This window comes from Carlito syrichta, unplaced genomic scaffold (assembly GCF_000164805.1).
Source record: "Carlito syrichta isolate Samal-C Ts95f unplaced genomic scaffold, Tarsius_syrichta-2.0.1 Scaffold302384, whole genome shotgun sequence".
In the NCBI taxonomy this organism is placed as follows: domain Eukaryota; kingdom Metazoa; phylum Chordata; class Mammalia; order Primates; family Tarsiidae; genus Carlito; species Carlito syrichta.
In genome coordinates, this window is record NW_007246480.1 from 120,522 (window position 1) to 137,905 (window position 17,384).

General features: G+C 36.8%; 1 protein-coding gene across 4 annotated transcripts in view; it reads left to right on the forward strand.

The window, feature by feature from the left end:
• Window positions 1-17,384, forward strand: part of WASHC3 (WASH complex subunit 3) — a 51,229-nt gene that overhangs the window by 9,185 nt on the left and 24,660 nt on the right. For 2 of the 4 annotated variants that reach the window (XM_008056498.1, XM_008056500.1), the window contains exons 3-5: window positions 2,058-2,123; window positions 4,338-4,445; window positions 10,690-10,800. In XM_008056498.1, coding sequence (XP_008054689.1) covers window positions 2,058-2,123; window positions 4,338-4,445; window positions 10,690-10,800 — 285 coding nt within the window. The remainder of the gene's footprint in view (window positions 1-2,057; window positions 2,124-4,337; window positions 4,446-10,689; window positions 10,801-17,384) is intronic. The other 2 variants (XM_008056499.1, XM_008056501.1) reach the window with 2 other exon arrangements.

The window sequence follows — 17,384 nt, forward strand, 5'->3', positions numbered from 1 at the left end:
CTCTGGAGTTGGAGGGATTGACATCAGGTTTTTGCTTTGTTTTGTTTCAGTAAGGATCTCACTGTGTTGCCTAGACTGGAGTACAGTGGCATAATTACAGCTCACTGCAGCCTCAAACTTCTGGGCTCAAGTGATGCTCCTGTGTCAGCCTCCCAAGTAGGTAGGACTACAGGCACATGCTACCATGCCCAACTTTTTAAAAAAAATTTTTATAGAGATGGGTCTTGCTTTGTTGCCCATGTAGTCTTAAACTGCTGGACTCAAGCAATCCTCTCGCCTCTGCTTCCCAAAGTGTTGGGATTACATGCATGAGCCACCATGCCCACCTGGGAAAAAAAAATTCAATTTTTAATTCAATTTTTGGGGGGGATTTTTTGGGTCCCCTTTAATCAAATCAATATATTCATTTTTAAATAAGTTGTAAATTTTTATTTATTTGACAAATTAATTTTCTTTAGAGTTTCTTCTCTAGTGAACTAGCGAAGAAACACTAAAGAAAATTAGACTGATAAAATTGCCAAAATTAAATGTCTGCGCTTTTCAGGAATACACTTATAATTTGTAGAGGGAGTCATCCATGATGCAGTTTATAATGCCTTTACTTACATTTACGTAAAAGCTTTGTGTGAACAAATTCTAGAAGTCAAGGTTAAACTTAGTTTCGAACCCATTATTTCTACATTTTACCTTTGTAGATACTAAGATGCTCATCTTAAAAATAAATGGCTTGTAAAGATGCACTAACTACTTTGTGGCTACTCTCAATTTTTTGCTGCCTCTAATTGTGGACAAAAAGACCATTTATCAGGGTGTTAAAGTTCTGCTTATTTGTCAGTATCTTCAAAATATCTGTCAACTAGTAATCTGACCAACTGCTCTTGGACTGTGTGACCCAATGTAATAATGTTTAGGGTTAGGAGGTTTTAAAGAAATGTTCTTGCCCGTCATATTTTATGATATTACTTTTAGTTTTATGGATGTGTATATATACAAGTATATGGATAATTTAATGTACAGAATAACAAGCATTATAAACTCTTCAATCTGGTTTATTTTGCATTTTGATGGCAGGTTGCTGTTTAATTTTTTTTAGTACTGTGATTTTCCTCTTTTGTTTCAGTTCTCTCCAAAATTAATTCCTCATCTTCCAGCTGCATCCCCTTTTTTTTTGCAAACACAAAGAGTTTGAATTTGAGATGAATTGTATATGCTTATGCAGTTAAGTAATTTATAAATGCAGCCCCTGCTATAGGCTGGCTTTGGCTAATTTTTATTATTTCTCTTGTTTTCTATGAAGAATTCCTTCATTCATCAACACATAATTATTAAATAACTGTTAAGTGTCAGGTTCTGTTCTGGGCACTAGAGGCTCAGCAGTGAAAAAAAGACTGTCCTGGGCTGAGTTTATATTCTGGGCCAGTGATTGTTCCCTGCTCTGACAATGAGTTTGCTAAAGCTTAAAATGGAACTTTCTATCAGTAAATGTAATTTTATAAAATAACTGTGAAGCATTCAATTAAACATGATAAAGTACTTGAGTTCCCTTTTCTACTCATGTAAATAAGATTAAAAATAACAAAGAATAGCTGGGCTTAGTAGCTCAGCCTGTAATCCTGCGCCTTTGGGAGGCTGAGGTGAGTGGATTGCCTGAGCCCGCGGGTTCGAGACCCGCCTGGGCAGCGAGACCTCATCTCTACAGTAAATCAAAAAATCAACCGGGCGTGGTAGCACGCGCCTGTAATTCCGGCTACTCGGAAGGCTGAGGCGGAAGGATCGCCGGAGCCCAGCAGGTCGAGGCCGCGGTGGCCAGGAGCGGCCCCTGCACTCCAGTCTGGGCGACAGAGTGAGACTCCAACTCAAAAATAAATAAATAAATAACAAATATTTACCACTTGTATACCTAATCCTGAATTGTACCCCACATCTTTAAAAAAAAAAAAAAAACAAATATTTGCACCACGGGCTCTAGCCTTTTCATATATGCCCTTAGTTGTTATTGTTAACACTTTATTTTAATCAAACATTTTATTCTTCTGTCTCTAATTTTTCTTTTCCAGAAATTGGCAGACCTTTCTCTTCGTATCCAACAAATTGAAACAACTCTCAATATTTTAGATGCAAAGGTTTGTGTTTCTGAATAATTTATAGTACAAATGTTCCTGTACACATACCAACTTTCTCAATCATACTTAACTTTAACTGCATTTGGGAATGAATTCAGTATAACTCCTGAATCTATGAAGTGGCACAGTGTTGCATTTTTTTTTAAAGTGTTACAATTGCAAGGGAAGTGGTATTCATTATAAAGCATTTATTCAGTTGTCTCAACCTCATAAGTTTGAAATTTCTTTCATTATACTAGTGGATAATTATCTTAGACAAAAGCATAATATGTATGCATAAGTAACATGTTGGCAAACTGAGCTGTCACTTCATCTCACTTCACAATTATTTTAATAGTTCTCATTTGATAATGTGTAATAATAATAGAAATCTTTAGATGTCTCCACAGCAAAATTTAGAGACAATATCAACTGTTTTCCATTGCAAATATCTTAAATGCTAATGAAAAATACCAGTCTGGATGGCAGAAATTGCAGCAGATAACTCAGAAAAGTAGGAGACTATTTTGATTTGGAAGTTTAAAGATTTTGATAAATAACAGTGACACATTAGTTTTAACTTGATTTCATTTTTAACATATTTTACCTGTATTTTTTTGTTTGTTTGTTTACAAAACTATGGAGACACTAGTGACTTTGTCCTTTTTTGTGTGTGTATGACTTTGTCCTTTTACCATAACAAATTATCTAAAAATATTATTGAATATTAATATTTATGAGGGGGAAATGACCTCTTTAGAATAAGGACCAGAATGTCTCATTTATACTTTTTGCATCTCCCTGTAGACTTCAGCAACTATATTTCTCATAGAACATTTTTCTAGCTTGGAAATGTAAGAGCCCTAACTTTGAACATGTTCTAGATGCTGTCCTAGCAGCCATACCCATTTGAAATTAGTTCGGCCACAACCACAGTGCTGTCGTCATTCAGCAGTTCTCAACGAGTATTGCTGCATGAGATCTTATTATCTTTGGTTTTTTCACTATTGTTTACTAGAAGTATGTGTCTTTTTTTAATGTCTAGGGAATCCTTGTGGAATAAGAGGCCAAGGTAACCTTGTTACCATATGGACAAGTTAACCTTAGTTATTTTTGTGATTGTACAGTTAATTCCCAAAGTTAGCCAAACATCTGATAAATGTGTGTCATTGATATCAGAATGCAATTAGAAAGGAAAGTTTGCATGGGTCTTTCAAATCTAATGTGAAATGCTGAACTATTTCAACCATTTCCAATTGAAATCTTGACATCATGCCCATTTTTTGTGTACAAGAAACAACACATTTTAATAACATTCAGTGGTGAATGTTTAAGGAAAGAAAGAAAGAAAAAGAATGAGTTATGCTAAACATGAAAATGTAAAGGCAAGAGTTTTGTCATATCTCAGGTAATTCAAACGCACAATGTTCCACAAAGCACTTTTTTTTTTTGAGTTGGAGTCTCACTCCAACTTATACTTTTGCATCTCCCTCTGTCACCCAGACTGGAGTGCAGTGGCCGCTCCCGGCCACCACAGCCTCGACCTGCTGGTTTCCAGCAATCCTTCCGCCTCAGCCTTCCGAGTAGCCAGAATTATAGGCTCGCACTACCATGCCCGGCTGATTTTTTGGTTTATTGTAGAGATGAGGTCTCGCCAAGTTGCCCAGGCGGGTCTCGAACCCACAGGCTCAGACAGTCCACTCACCTCAGCCTCCCAAAGGCGTGGGATTACAGGCTGAGCCACCGAGCCCAGCTAAGCACTTTTTTTTTTAACAAAATATCTTTAATAAAAAAATTTTTTACAGCTTTGTTAGGTAAATTGTTTTTATCTCCACTTTATAGGTGAGAAAGTTGAGGCATAGGGAGCTTTACACAAGATTGCACAGCTTATGAGTGGTGCTTGTCTTAGGACTTAATCCTAGGAATTCTGAACTCCAAAGCCCATGCTCTCAGTCCTGACGCTAGGATTGCCTGTATTTTTAAAGTAATTTCTGGGAAAAGAATGGTTATAAGCTGAATTAGATTTTTGAGAAACTCTTTGAAAGTATTTTATTTGTGAGTGTATTTTGCTTTTAGTTTATGACACGGAGAATGAAAGATGAGATTTTATGAACCTGTTTGTATCGGTTTAGAACACAAGACAGCTATTAAAAACACACACACTTGGAACCTTACATTGCTTCTTTATGCATCTGATGTTGTCCTCATGTACTAACACTAGTTTGCTTTCCTCAGTTGTCGTCTATCCCGGGCCTGGATGATATCACATTTGAAGTGTCTCCTTCAAGTATCACTCGTGTCACAAATGGGTCACATTCTGAAGCCACTTCAGAGCAATCACAGGTAAAAGTATTTGAGTTCCAAGAAACATATGTAGTTCTTTATGGTTGAAAATGATAGACCTAAACAGCAGTTTAGAAGGAAGAAGTTAAATAAAAATGTAAAACTTTTAATAATAAATGTATAAAACCTGGAGGTAGAAAATGAAGTTTGGGGAGAACAACGTTAGCTGTTTTATTTTGTTATTTTGAAGGACTTCTTGAAGTTATTTATTTTTTATTTTTTGCCTATAAAAAAGAAAATCAATTTATATAGAACTAGGACAAATCTTGAGTATAATCACTTTCTTTAAGTTTGCTATGGAAATTTTTTTAAGCCGTGCTCAGTGGCTCAACCTGTAATCGGCACTTTGGGAGACCGAGATGAGTGGATTGCCTGAGCCTGCAGTTTCGAGACCAGTCTGGGCAATTTGGCGAGACCTACCTCTACAATAAATAAAAACTTAGCCGGTGTGGTAGCATGCACCTGTAGTTCCAGCTACTTGGAAGGCTGAGGCAGAAGGATCACCGGTGCCCAGCTGCTCGACGCTGGGGTAGCCTGGGCGATCAAGTGAGACTCCCAACTCAAAAATAAATAAATAAGTAAATAAAAATAAAAACAAACAAGAAATATGCTTTCAAAATGTTGTATTATAAAATTTTTAAACATACACAAAAATAGAATAGTACAGTAAATATTCAAATGCTTGTTACCTGGATACATCTATTAAGATTTTTGTCACAAAGCCGGGCTCGGTGGCTCAGCCTGAAATCCCACGCCTTTGGGAGGCTGAGGTGAGTGGATGGCCTGAGCCCGCGGGTTTGAGATCCGCCTGGGTAGGCAAGACCTCATCTCTACAATAAATCAAAAAATCAGCCGGGCGTGGTAGCATGTGCCTGTAATTCCGGCTACTTCGAAGGCTGAGGCGGAAGGATCGCCGGAGCCCAGCAGGCCGAGGCTGTGGTGTCCGGGAGCGGCCACTGCACTCCAGTCTGGGTGACAGAGTGAGATTCCAACTCAAAAAAAAAAAAAAAAGATTTTTGTCACAATTGCTTCATCTATCATTATTGCCACTTGCTGAAATGAATCCCATTTTACCCCGCATAATTCCTTGAGCATCTCTGAGAAGTTTTGGCATTTTCTTATGTAACATTTTTCTTAAATAACTGCCTTTATCATAGATAGTATACTTAACAGTAACTTCCTGGTATCATATTCAAACCCCTTGTTACTCAAAGGATGCCTCTTGGACTGAGTGCAGGGTCGTGCCCTGAGGAGGACTTTCGAGAGGCGAAGAGTTTCAGGCTCCACCCAGAACTGCCAAGTCAGAATATGCATCTTAACAAGATCTCTAGGTGACTTGGGGGATCTTGAATTTGAGAGTTACAGATATTAGAAAAATGAATTGTCAAAAAGTACGTTTTTGGAGTTGATTTGTTTGAATCAGCATCCTACTAAGAGCCACACTTTATGTTTGGCTTTTTGTTTTGTTTTGTTTTTTTGAGTTAGAGTCTTACTTAGTCACCCAGACTGGAGGGCAATGGCATGCTCCCGTCCACCGGAGCCTCCACCTGCTGGGCTCAGGTGATCCTTCCACCTTTAGTCTTTCAAGTAGCTGGAACTACAGGCACGAGTCACCAGGCCTGGCTAATGTTTTTGATTTATTGTAGAAATGAGGTCTCACCAAGTTGCCCAGGCTGGTCTCGAACCCGTGGGCTCAGGCAAAACTCTCACTTCAGCCTCCCAAAGTGCTGGGATTATAGGTATGAGCCACCACACCCAGCCTTTCACGGTTGACTTTTATATCCTAGTGTTCATTTATACTTCTGTATAAGTTTAAATTCTTTATTACTTATTATTTCAAAATATAAAAAGTTTTTGTTATTTGAGAAAGACAATCTCCAGTGGGTCTCTATGAGGTATTAAAACCCAGAATAAGATAATCACCAGAATGGTGGCCCAGCATAGTAAATAAACAAATAGACTTCCTATATAATGGATTTCTGCATTTATACCTAGAGATATATATATTTGGGGGGGGAGACAGGATCAGGGTATTGCTCTGTTGCCCAGACTGGAGTGCAGTGACCTCAAGCTCCTGGACTCAGGTGATCCTCCTGCCTCAGCCCCAGAGTAGCTGGAATTACAGGTGCATGCCACCACATCTGACCAACTTTTAAAAGTTTTGTGTAGTGATAGGGGTCTTGCTATGTTGTACAGGCTTGGCCTCCCAAAGTGCTGGAATTACAAAGGTGAGCCACCACACCCCAGCCTGTACCTAGAGGTACTTTCCACAGGATATTTTTTAGATCATCATGGATGTTAACAATGATGACAATAGCCAACACTCAGTGTACCTACTGTGTGCCAGGGCATGGGCACTTTTATAATTTGATTCACTTACTCTTCACAGCAGTCCTATGATATAAGCAATTATCAGTCCTACTTTACAGATGGGTCAAATGAGGTCATAGAGGTTAACCAATTTGCTGAAGATGGAACAGTAATGTAACAGCTGGAATTTTAACCCAGACAGACTGTTGCCAAGAGCCCTAGCTCTCACTGCTACACTATGCTACACTGTCTCCACTGCCTGTGTTCAATTTATTAAACATTGAGGATGTGAACTCTGAGACCCTTTGAGAGGGTTCATATATTTAGATATAGTATGTATCTGGGTAATTTGTTAGGTGATCATTTACTTAATTAGATATTAAAAATTTAACACCCATTTAATTAATATAGCAAATTCCATTATTATGGAATATATATTGAAATATATATAATATACAAGAAGAAATCCAGATGTTATAGAGGACTTTAATGCTACAAGGGTCTCTCAATTAAATATGAACTATCCTTTAAAGACATCTGTAAAGAATATTAAGACCTTTTTCATTTGGAGACATCTCATGGATCACAGCTACCAGCAATGCAATTGTACTTTTTTATGATATAGTGAAAAACAAATCACTTCATATTAAATAGTATAACATTGGAACCAATTATTTTCTTGTAATGATATTTGGATTATAATGGAATTTTGGACATTGAGGAGCTTAGTTATGACTAAAAAATCAAAATTTTATATCGCATATTTTTCTAACACATAGCAACATGTAAAATGGTTGCTGACATGTATTGCAGGCTCGTTGATACATGTTGTGCAATAATATTTTGTTTGGCATCTTCCACCTGGTGTTTTTCTATTTGAGCAGACAATGCAGTCTTGGTTTCTTCCTCTTTCATTAATAATATGTAACTTATTGTCCTGTCAGTTGTTTGACGATAATGTGGAAGGACATTCTCTTTCCACATAATGCCAGCTGATAATTTTTTAATGTATATCTCAGTATATATTCCATCTCTTTATTTGCTTTTCTGTGCAATTTGAATGGAAAACTTCAAAGAAACATACATTTTTTAAAAATTTGCTCTGGCATAAGTCTTCCCTGTATAATCACCAGCAATCTCTTTATGTCCCCAGAAAGAGAACATCTGAGTGTTTTGTTAGATTTACTATATCGCCTCAGAGGGGACAAGTGAAAAGGGTTAAGAAAATATTTTGGGCCAGGAGTTTGAGATCAGACTGTGCAACATAGTAAGACCCTATCTCTACAAAAAAGTTTTAAAAAATTCATCGGGCGTAGTGGCATACACCTGTAATCCTAGTTACTAGGGAAGCCAAGGTACAAGGATCACTTGAACCTAGGAGTTTGAGGTTACAATGAACCATGATCACACCATCACATTCTAGCCTGGGTAGCAGAGCAAGACCTTGTCTCTTCAATAAAAATTTTTTTTTTTTCTTTTTGTGAGTTGGAGTCTCACTCTGTCGCCCAGACTGGAGTGCAGTGGCCGCTCTTGGCCACCACAGCCTCGACCTGCTGGGCTCCGGAGATCCTTCTGCCTCAGCCTTCCAAGTAGCCAGAATTACAGACGCGTGCTACCACGCCCGGCTAATTTTTTTGATTTACTGTAGAGATGAGGTCTCGCCTGCCCAGGCGGGTCTCGAACCCGCGGGCTCAGGCAATCCACTCACCTCGGCCTCCCAAAGGCACGGGATTACAGGCTGAGCCACTGAACCCGGCTCAATAAAAATTTTTAAAAAGAAAAATAAAATATTTCTACTCTACCTAGTAGTTAATCTTGGACGGATATGGTTGTCATATGCTTCCATAAAATTTTTAAGTGATATCTGTCTAGCTTTGAATATTAGTTTTTTTTCCAGGTGCTATTATGAATGCCAATCTGTAACATGTATTTTAAAGCTCTTATGCAGTTGTTTTGGTCCTCACCTATTTAAGGTCCCCAAAAATTGAATACCAGTTATCATAGTTGAATCTCTTTGTGTACTTTACAAATTCAGAATGGCCCAGTATATCTCTGTCTATCTCTAGCAATTTTATTTGAAAATTGTATTCTGTATTAATTTATTTAGATTTATGAAGTTCTATTGGCTTCCAAAGTTTAAAAAAATTGTGATGAAGTTGTGTGTTGATTAACTTAATAAAGTAACTATTTAGCGTGCTCTTAATATTCACAACAACCTCTCATTCTTTATTGTTATTACTTGGTATATTTTATATAAAATATTTTGGAAAAGGCTTAAGTACTAATTGCTCAATGCAGAGTTCCCATTGACATCACAGTCAACTCAATTATCACATAAAAGATAATCATGCACTTTAAAAAAAATCTATTTATCACTTTCTAATCTATACATGAGTCAAAGACTCAAGGTGGGTATACTGGTTTTTCTGCAACTTTAATTTTATGGTTCAGATTTTATCATTCACAATAGAATATCCAATTGTGCAAGTTGAGATTGAGAATAAAATGAAGGACAGTTGAGAGATATGGTAGAGGATTTAATGGAACAGTCAGAAAGCAAAGGTTTAAGACACTACATGATTAAACTTTGTTGAGGTCTTGGTTGGTAGGCAGAAATAATAATTGGGGGTTCAAATCCGTTAGACCGGAATGTAGTTCTCATTTGCTTCATTGTGCTGTTATATGAGTTTAATGTTCATAAAATTTTAAAAACATACTTGAATATTGCTTGAACTTTGTAATGTAATTGACAATGTTTGGGGGTTTTTGCATTTGTGTATATTATATATGAATATATAATATATATATATTATGAATACATATATTCTTGTAACACTCAACAGTATCATACAACAGGAGAAACCTGAAGGATTTTTGGATGTTTTATTTGCTTCAGAGTTTTTGGCAGATTTAATTTATATTTTTAATTATCTGGGGAAAAACTTTAATATATCATTCACATTCATAGTCTAAAGACTGTGAACATTTAAAGATAATTGTTTATTGATTTATCTACATCTTAGCATCGATATATAGACATAAAGTAATTCTATTAAGGAAATTTCTCTTAATACTTGTATACATATGATGAGTGAGAGTCACACAAGTGGCTTATTCTAAATGTTCAGTTTAATAGAAAAATCAAATACTGTACTGTATATGGGCAATCCTAGCTTTGTACAGCAAGGATAGGGTTTTGATAAGGATAAGTTCAGTTAACACAGCACCATGCAAAGTGAGAACTGTCTGTGAAACAAAAGCATTTTATTTAAAAAGACCATTTCCCAGTATTCTTCATTGTAAGTAGCATTTAGTATTTAATCTTAACCACTCTGTGGACAATGTTACTATTAATAGTTCTATCAGTAGCTGAAGTGTACAAAACCAGACAATTTTGTCTGACAAACTGGCTTCTCTTGCACAAATTCTCCAGGAATTGCTATCTAAAAAGTTAGAAGAGCCACTTCCACTTAGAATAAGATGATTTCATAAATAAGGAGATCAATCAGGTAGATGGTAACCACCCAGGAAATCAGTTCACTGTCAGAGTTGAACAACTGGCAAATCAAATAGTTTTATTAGCTTTCTTTAAAATTTTATTTTAAAAAATAGTATATCTACCTATATAATTCATGCTTTATATCAGCACCCTGAGAACAAACAAAGCAGAATTTTTTAATGCATGAATATATTGACATCTTAAGGAACAGTATAATGTTGATATTAAGTGTAACCTCCTCTGAAGTCTTACTTAAGTATCTGTACAATCTGGAAACATATCTCATAATTAAATTATTGGTATCTAAATTTGGAAATATGATTTTTTTCTGCTATCTATTGCCTTAGAATTATGGAAAGAAAACATCCCTTTTAAGTAACATGATGGACCCCTTTTGTGAATTGTCTAAAGATTTATACAAAATACTCTCTACAGCAGAACAGTACACAAGACTCTGGACCACAGGAAAGTGAAGTATCAGCAGAAAATATCTTAACTGTAGCCAAGGATCCAAGATATGCCAGATATCTCAAAATGGTTCAAGTGGTAAGCTAATTTGGTCTGTCTTCTCTGTCCAGCAGCCTCATTTGAAATTCTTAACCCTGGAGGTTTCATTGTTATTTTTTCAATCTGAGAAAACTGCTAAACTGAGTGACCAAGTTTTCTACTCTCTTACTTCTTTCCTATTCTAATTAATACCCCAATAAAAGTAACCAGAAATCAAATCTTTCTCATTAGAATTGATCACACACGTCACATGAACATAGTTTAATATAGACTTATGTAACTTTTTTTGTTTATTCAAAGTTACCAATGCAAATCTTGGATATATCAGAAAGGAATGAAAGTAGACTGTTCATTTGGTAAATCATTTGGCTTAATTCCATGTGCTAGCACAAATAATGTTTGTTTTTTAAATATATTTTTTCTGATGTTCATTTCCCAATGATCTGTTGGCCATATAAGGTAAAGCTTTTAATAGTCTATTACTTCAGAATTCACGTTATTTTCTATCAAATCATAACGTGGTATGATACCGGAAATATTTACAGTTGTCTGTAACAGCAGAAGTTAATTTCATTTCTTTAGAAAGTTCTGTTTCAGTGGTTGAAGAAGGTAGCTTTTCATGTTCCGTTAATAAAATAATACTTTTGTAAGATTCTATTGTCAGACAAAAGATATATAGTAAAAATACTAAAGAATTGTTTTATTTTGCTTTCCATGAGATTATTTATCATCAGATAATTTTAAAGCAAATATTCTCTGACAACCAGAGAGAGTTGGCTCACTTAGAAACTACAGTGGTGACAGTGGGGGGAAAGAAAGCACATTCACTTTCTCTAATTATCAGAAGTGGATTTGTCACTTTCAAAATGCCTTTTTTTTCCAGAAACCCAGAGTCCAGGGTATTGACAGTCAGTTCAGAAATATATAAACCAGACTTTGGGATGAAAATATATGAAGTTTTTAGTTAATAAGAATAAAGCAGAGCCAAATTGAGTATGAATCATGATGAATGCATTTTCTAAGCTAGAAGCCAGGAAAGCCTAGGCATGAAAGATAGATTTGTTAAAAACTGTGTGTTTAACTCTTTTAAGCAAAGAGGAAAAGCTTCAAAATGACTCTTAAAGACTTTTTATGTTAGTCCCTTCTTGCCTAACCTATGTAAGGTATGAAATGAGAAAATCTGTGGATGATATCTGTACGAATGCCCTGAAATCTTTTATGAAAGACTGTATTTTAGTATATGTTATATTCTTTTTTTTTAAGTGAGAAAGCAGGATTTATTGAGAGGACAGAAAAGCTCCCACAGTGGGAGGGGACCTGAAGGAGTTGCCCATGTTATATTCTTAATACATTGCCTTTGATTTTATAAAGCCTTAAACTCTTTTCCTTTTCATTATAAATTCATCATTCATTTATTCCACAAATATTTATTAAACACTTTAAGTTACTATATTAGATACTGTGTAGATTAATTTAGCCAGCTAAGGTTTCGAGACACCACTTATAATTTGTGTTTTTGTTATTGCTTACCTATACAAGTTTCATCGCTTTTCAGAGTCATATGTGTATGTACATATATATGTATACATATGTGTGTGTGTATAAAATAAATGGCCCTTTAAATAGCCATTTTTTTAATCACATGGCTTACCGTCTCACTGCCAGAGTCCTTCACAGACCCATGCGAACCTATACAATTGAGCCCCCGTTACCTTTATTATCTTTTTTTCTTTTTCTTTTTCTTTTTTTTTTTTTTAACTTTTATGATCTCATATCCTCCCTCACTCTTCTCCAGCTCTACTGACCCCCTTTCTGTCCCTTGAGTGAATATTAGCAGTCTCCTGTCTTGGGGCCTTTTGCATCAGCTACTCTCTCTACCTGAAATACTTTTCCCCAGATGGCTTAGTGGTTTGTTCTCACTTCCTTCAAATCTTTATTCAAATATTGTCTTCAACTGAAGCCTTTCTTGGCCACCCTATTTTAAACTGCATCGTCCTCTGACCCAATTCCCTTTCCCCTTCCCTGCACTATTTTTCTTTATGTAAGCTTCCAACACTCTACATATTTTACATGTTTACTTTGTGTCTCTTCTCCTAGTTCACAAGGAATTTTTTGGTCTGCACTATTCCAAATTCTTAAAACTATACCTGGAATATAGTATTTACCTATGAATGAAAATGCCTGTCATTTTCTCTTTCATTTTACCTCTTGATACGTTTTGGTGATAGATTTCTTTTTCACATGCTCTCGGTTGTTTTCAGAATGAGAAACTTCTAAAATGAAACTCCTGGGCTCTATCCTACAAAATTAGAATCTCCAGAGTTGGAACTTGGTACACAGAGCATTTGTATTTTGGAATAAACACTTCTGATTAAGAACTGTTTAAAAATATTTAAAACTGTATATTAACATTATTTAAGTGTTTTAAATTTTTAAATATCTAAGAAAATAAATAACTGTTTGTTTTTGTTTCAAAGCCTTAACTCTATGGCAGTACTTGGCATTAACCCCAGCCCATCCTTTTTGCTTTATGTCACTGAGTATGATCAGGAATTCCGTTTTTTCTACCTCAGAGTTGTTCTAATTTTAGCCAAATATTTCTTTTGCAACCCTTTGTCTCATTTCAGCCTGCAGTATGGGTGTTTTTATTTTCTAAGTATTTTAAGGGTTCTAGAAGTACTGCTTCTTTGAGGTGTCTCCCTCTTCAGGCACGTGGACTTGGCCTTCTTTTTGCTATGCTAACATCAATCATTCTTCTGATTAAGAACTGTTTTAAAATATTTAGTTTTCTATCTCAATTTTCAGGTAATGTGGTTCATATATGCCTGTTAGTCATTAAAGCTGGAGGTTATGTTCTATTTCTAATTGTTTGGGGTGGTCTTCAAGAAGAAAGAAGGGAGCATAAAATTAGCCAGGTGTGGTGGCGCATGCCTGTGGTTCCAGCTACTTGGAAGGCTGAGGCGGAAGGTTCATCTGAGCCCAGCAGATCAGGGCTGCGGTGGCTGTGAGTGTGCTACTACACTCCAACCTGAGTGACAGAGTGAGACTCTGAGTCAAAAAAAAGAAAGAGGGACGCATCACCAAACAGCCATTCTAAAACTAGAAGTTCATCCAAGGTAATTTTATTGGTTTTAGCTTATTGTGCCAACCTGTATCCCATAATCTTATTACCCAACTTTATTTCCTATTACTCTCTGTCCTGAATTCCATTCTTCTTCTTTTCTTTTTTTTTTTTTTTGAGTTGGAGTCTTACTCCATTGTCCAGGCTAGAGTGCAGTAGCATGCTCACAGCCACCCCAGTCTTGACCTGCTGGGCTCAAGCGACCCTTCCACCTTAGCCTTCCAACTAACCAGAACTACAAGCATGCACTACCATGCCCGGCTAATTTTTTTATTTATTGTAGAGATGAGGTCTCACTAAGTTGCCCAGCCTGGTCTCAAACCCGTGGGCTCAGGCAGTCCTCTTACCCTGGCCTCCCAAAGTACTGGGATTACAGACTTCAGCCACTATGCTCGGCCTTGAATTCCATTCTTTATCAGACAAAACCAACAAACATTTCCCTGTATAAGCTTTATGCCTTTTCGCCTCAGAAGATTCTCCTTCTCTTTATTATTACATGTTTAAATTGTATTCATCTAACATGTTGCTATGAATGCTTCCACTAAATCTTCCCAGATTCTGAAGCCATCAACACACAAAGCTAGAAGTAATATCTCCCTTCATTGACTATTCAACCACTTTATCTGTATTCTTTCTGGAATTTATCACTTCATATCTTCTACTATTTTTATTTGTACATATTTTTATATCCCCAGTTGAAAAATGGAACCACGGTAGGAAAAATGATGTCTTGATGAATCATTGAATTCATTTCAACACCTTACCCATAAAGGTGCTCAATCAATATTAGTTGCATGGACTATTTAATCCAGCATATTAATTCTCCTTCCTAGCTTTGCATTACCTGGAAATGTGTAAGTATGTTCCCATTTCTTCAAGTTATTCATTTAAAATGTTTTGTAGGACCAAACCAGGAACAGGCCAAATAGAGCTCTTCCTCAAGACTGACATGGATCTGCCAATCATTGTTCTTTGGATTATGATTATTGAACCCTCTATAAATCTACCCTTCTTTTTCTGAAGTACACCTCATGAGCACACATCTTAAATTAAACATGATGAGTGCTGTCAACATTGCAGCAACAGACATAGGCTCTTTCTTTGACTGGTCACTACCAGAGTTTCTGTCACTTATCATTTCTGCTCAAACTTAAGTATAAAATAGTTAAATCAGTGTCCCTCATTGCTTCCTTTATCTGTTGAAGAATTACATTTCAGCACAGCAATTTAAGACTTTACCAGATGGTTTGACTTGGACACAATTAAGCTTCTAGTACATGTAGCATGTAGCTAGGTAATGTTCCCCATCAAGTCTGTATCTTACCTATGTGCTTGTGTACAGTGTTTTAGCTTAGCTTTATCTAAATCCTTGGTCTGATCTAATGGCCAAAAAGGATGCTTCATCTGATACTACAATTTTTGCCTTACTTGGGGTTTCTTATCTGATGTTCAAGAATTTTCACATATGTGCATGTATATTAACTTACAGTTATTGTCTTCCTTTTGTAAAACATTGTAAGATATTTCTTTCAAATGGTAGTTCTCATTCATAGGTTAATTCTCACTATGTTAGAGATCCCCAAGATTTATTTACTTTAAAATTTCAGGATTGCTCTGTACACACACACACACACATGCATGCACCCACACACACACACTTTTTTTTTCTAGGCTGTTGGATTTGTTTTCTGTTTGTTTACATTTCTCCTCCAATTTTCTGGTAGTTCTGTTGTTTTTCTTTCCTTTTTTCTCTATTTGTTATTTGCAGATCTAGTCTTATAGTTTTAATTTAGGATTTTTTAATCTTTTGATTTCAGTATAAAGCCCCTTGATCATACCTGTGGGTATGCTGAGCATAATCTTTTGGTTATTACAAACTACTTAGCACTTTTCCAGGAGTATAATCATTCTAAGGCCATAAGTCATCACCTAAAGTATTATTCTTCAGCATTATCTACATAGTTAGTTGTGCTTTCTATATCCATTCCTTTACAAAACTGTGACTTTTACCTCGTCCACAAGGGTACATGCATAATGAAAATTTGTATACCTAACCCTGAATTGAACCCCACATTTTTAAAATAAAAAATAAATAAAATTAAAACAAAACAAAACTATGATTTTTACATACAGAACAGACGACTGTCTTCCAGTCCCAGGTGCTTCAGGAGCCACAGGTTACAGTGCAGACATAACCAAGTCCAAGAACCATACCACACACAACCAGTCCCGAAAATGGCACAGAAATGGCATCAAGAAACCCTGATCACAAAGATGCGAGTCTCTTAAGGGGGTAGACCGCAAGTTTCTGAGGAACATGCGCTTTGCCAAGAAGCACAATAAGGAGGGCCTGAAGAAGATGCAAGCCAACAACTCCAAGGCTATCAGTTCATGTGCTGAGGCTATCAAGGTCCTCATAAAGCCCAAGGAGGTTGAGCCCAAGGTTCCAAAGGGTCCTCTCCGCAAGCTTACTCGACTTGCATACATTGCCCACCCCAAGCTTGGGAAGCATATTCATACCAGTATTGCCAAGGGCCGCAGGCTTTGCCGGCCAAAGGCCAAGGATCAAATGAAGACCCTGGCCGCAGCTTCACCTACAGCTCTAGCTTCAGTTCCAGCTCCTGCACAGGCTCCCCAAGGTGCCCAGACCCCCACAAAGGCTCCAGAGTAGAGGCTTCTGTCTGCCAACATGAGGACAGAAGGACTGGTTTGACCCCTAGGCTGCTGTCTGCTGGGGCTGGTGTCCTCCTGTGCTATTTGTACAAATAAATCTGAGGCAGGGGGGAGAAAAAAGATGACAATACCACCCTGCTTCCGAAAATGCTTCATCGAAGTGGAGTCATTAGAAACCCATTATAGTCTGTACCCTTGAATCATTCCATTCCTGTCATTGACATGGGAAGAACACAGATAACTTTGTACTCTATATCCAGGACAGGGTATGCCTTCCTATTTTCTGTGTTAGTCTGTTGATCGTTTGTTTGCTCTGATCAGGTGGTTCAAGTCCTTGCGTGTAGCTGAGACAAAACAGGGTTCAGGGCAACCCCCTTGGATCCCCTCACACGGTGGGAGCTTTTCTGTCCTCTTAATAAATCCTGCTTAGAAAAATAATAATAACAGGGTTCAGAGGACTATGAACAGAGAGAAAAACAGACTTGGACCCTGGCACTGAGGAGGAACCTAACCTCACTAATTCTCGAGGGCAGCTTCTTCTTTACAAATCACCTTAATACTGGAAATGCAGCTCTTTCCCAACAAGATTTTCGATTTCAATTCAAATACCCAATTTTTCTCAACTGCAGGGAGTGACTAAGTTTTACTTATCACCATTCAAAATTTAGTTGTTAATGTAGAGAAAGACTAATATCAGCATAATTCATGAAATGCGTTCTTCTTTGTCTATTGGCATAATCTTGAGTAATTTACTACCCATTGTACAGGTTACAGAAGCCTGCATTCCAGCTTTCAGGGAGTGTCTGTATTAACAAAAGGGAAGATAGCA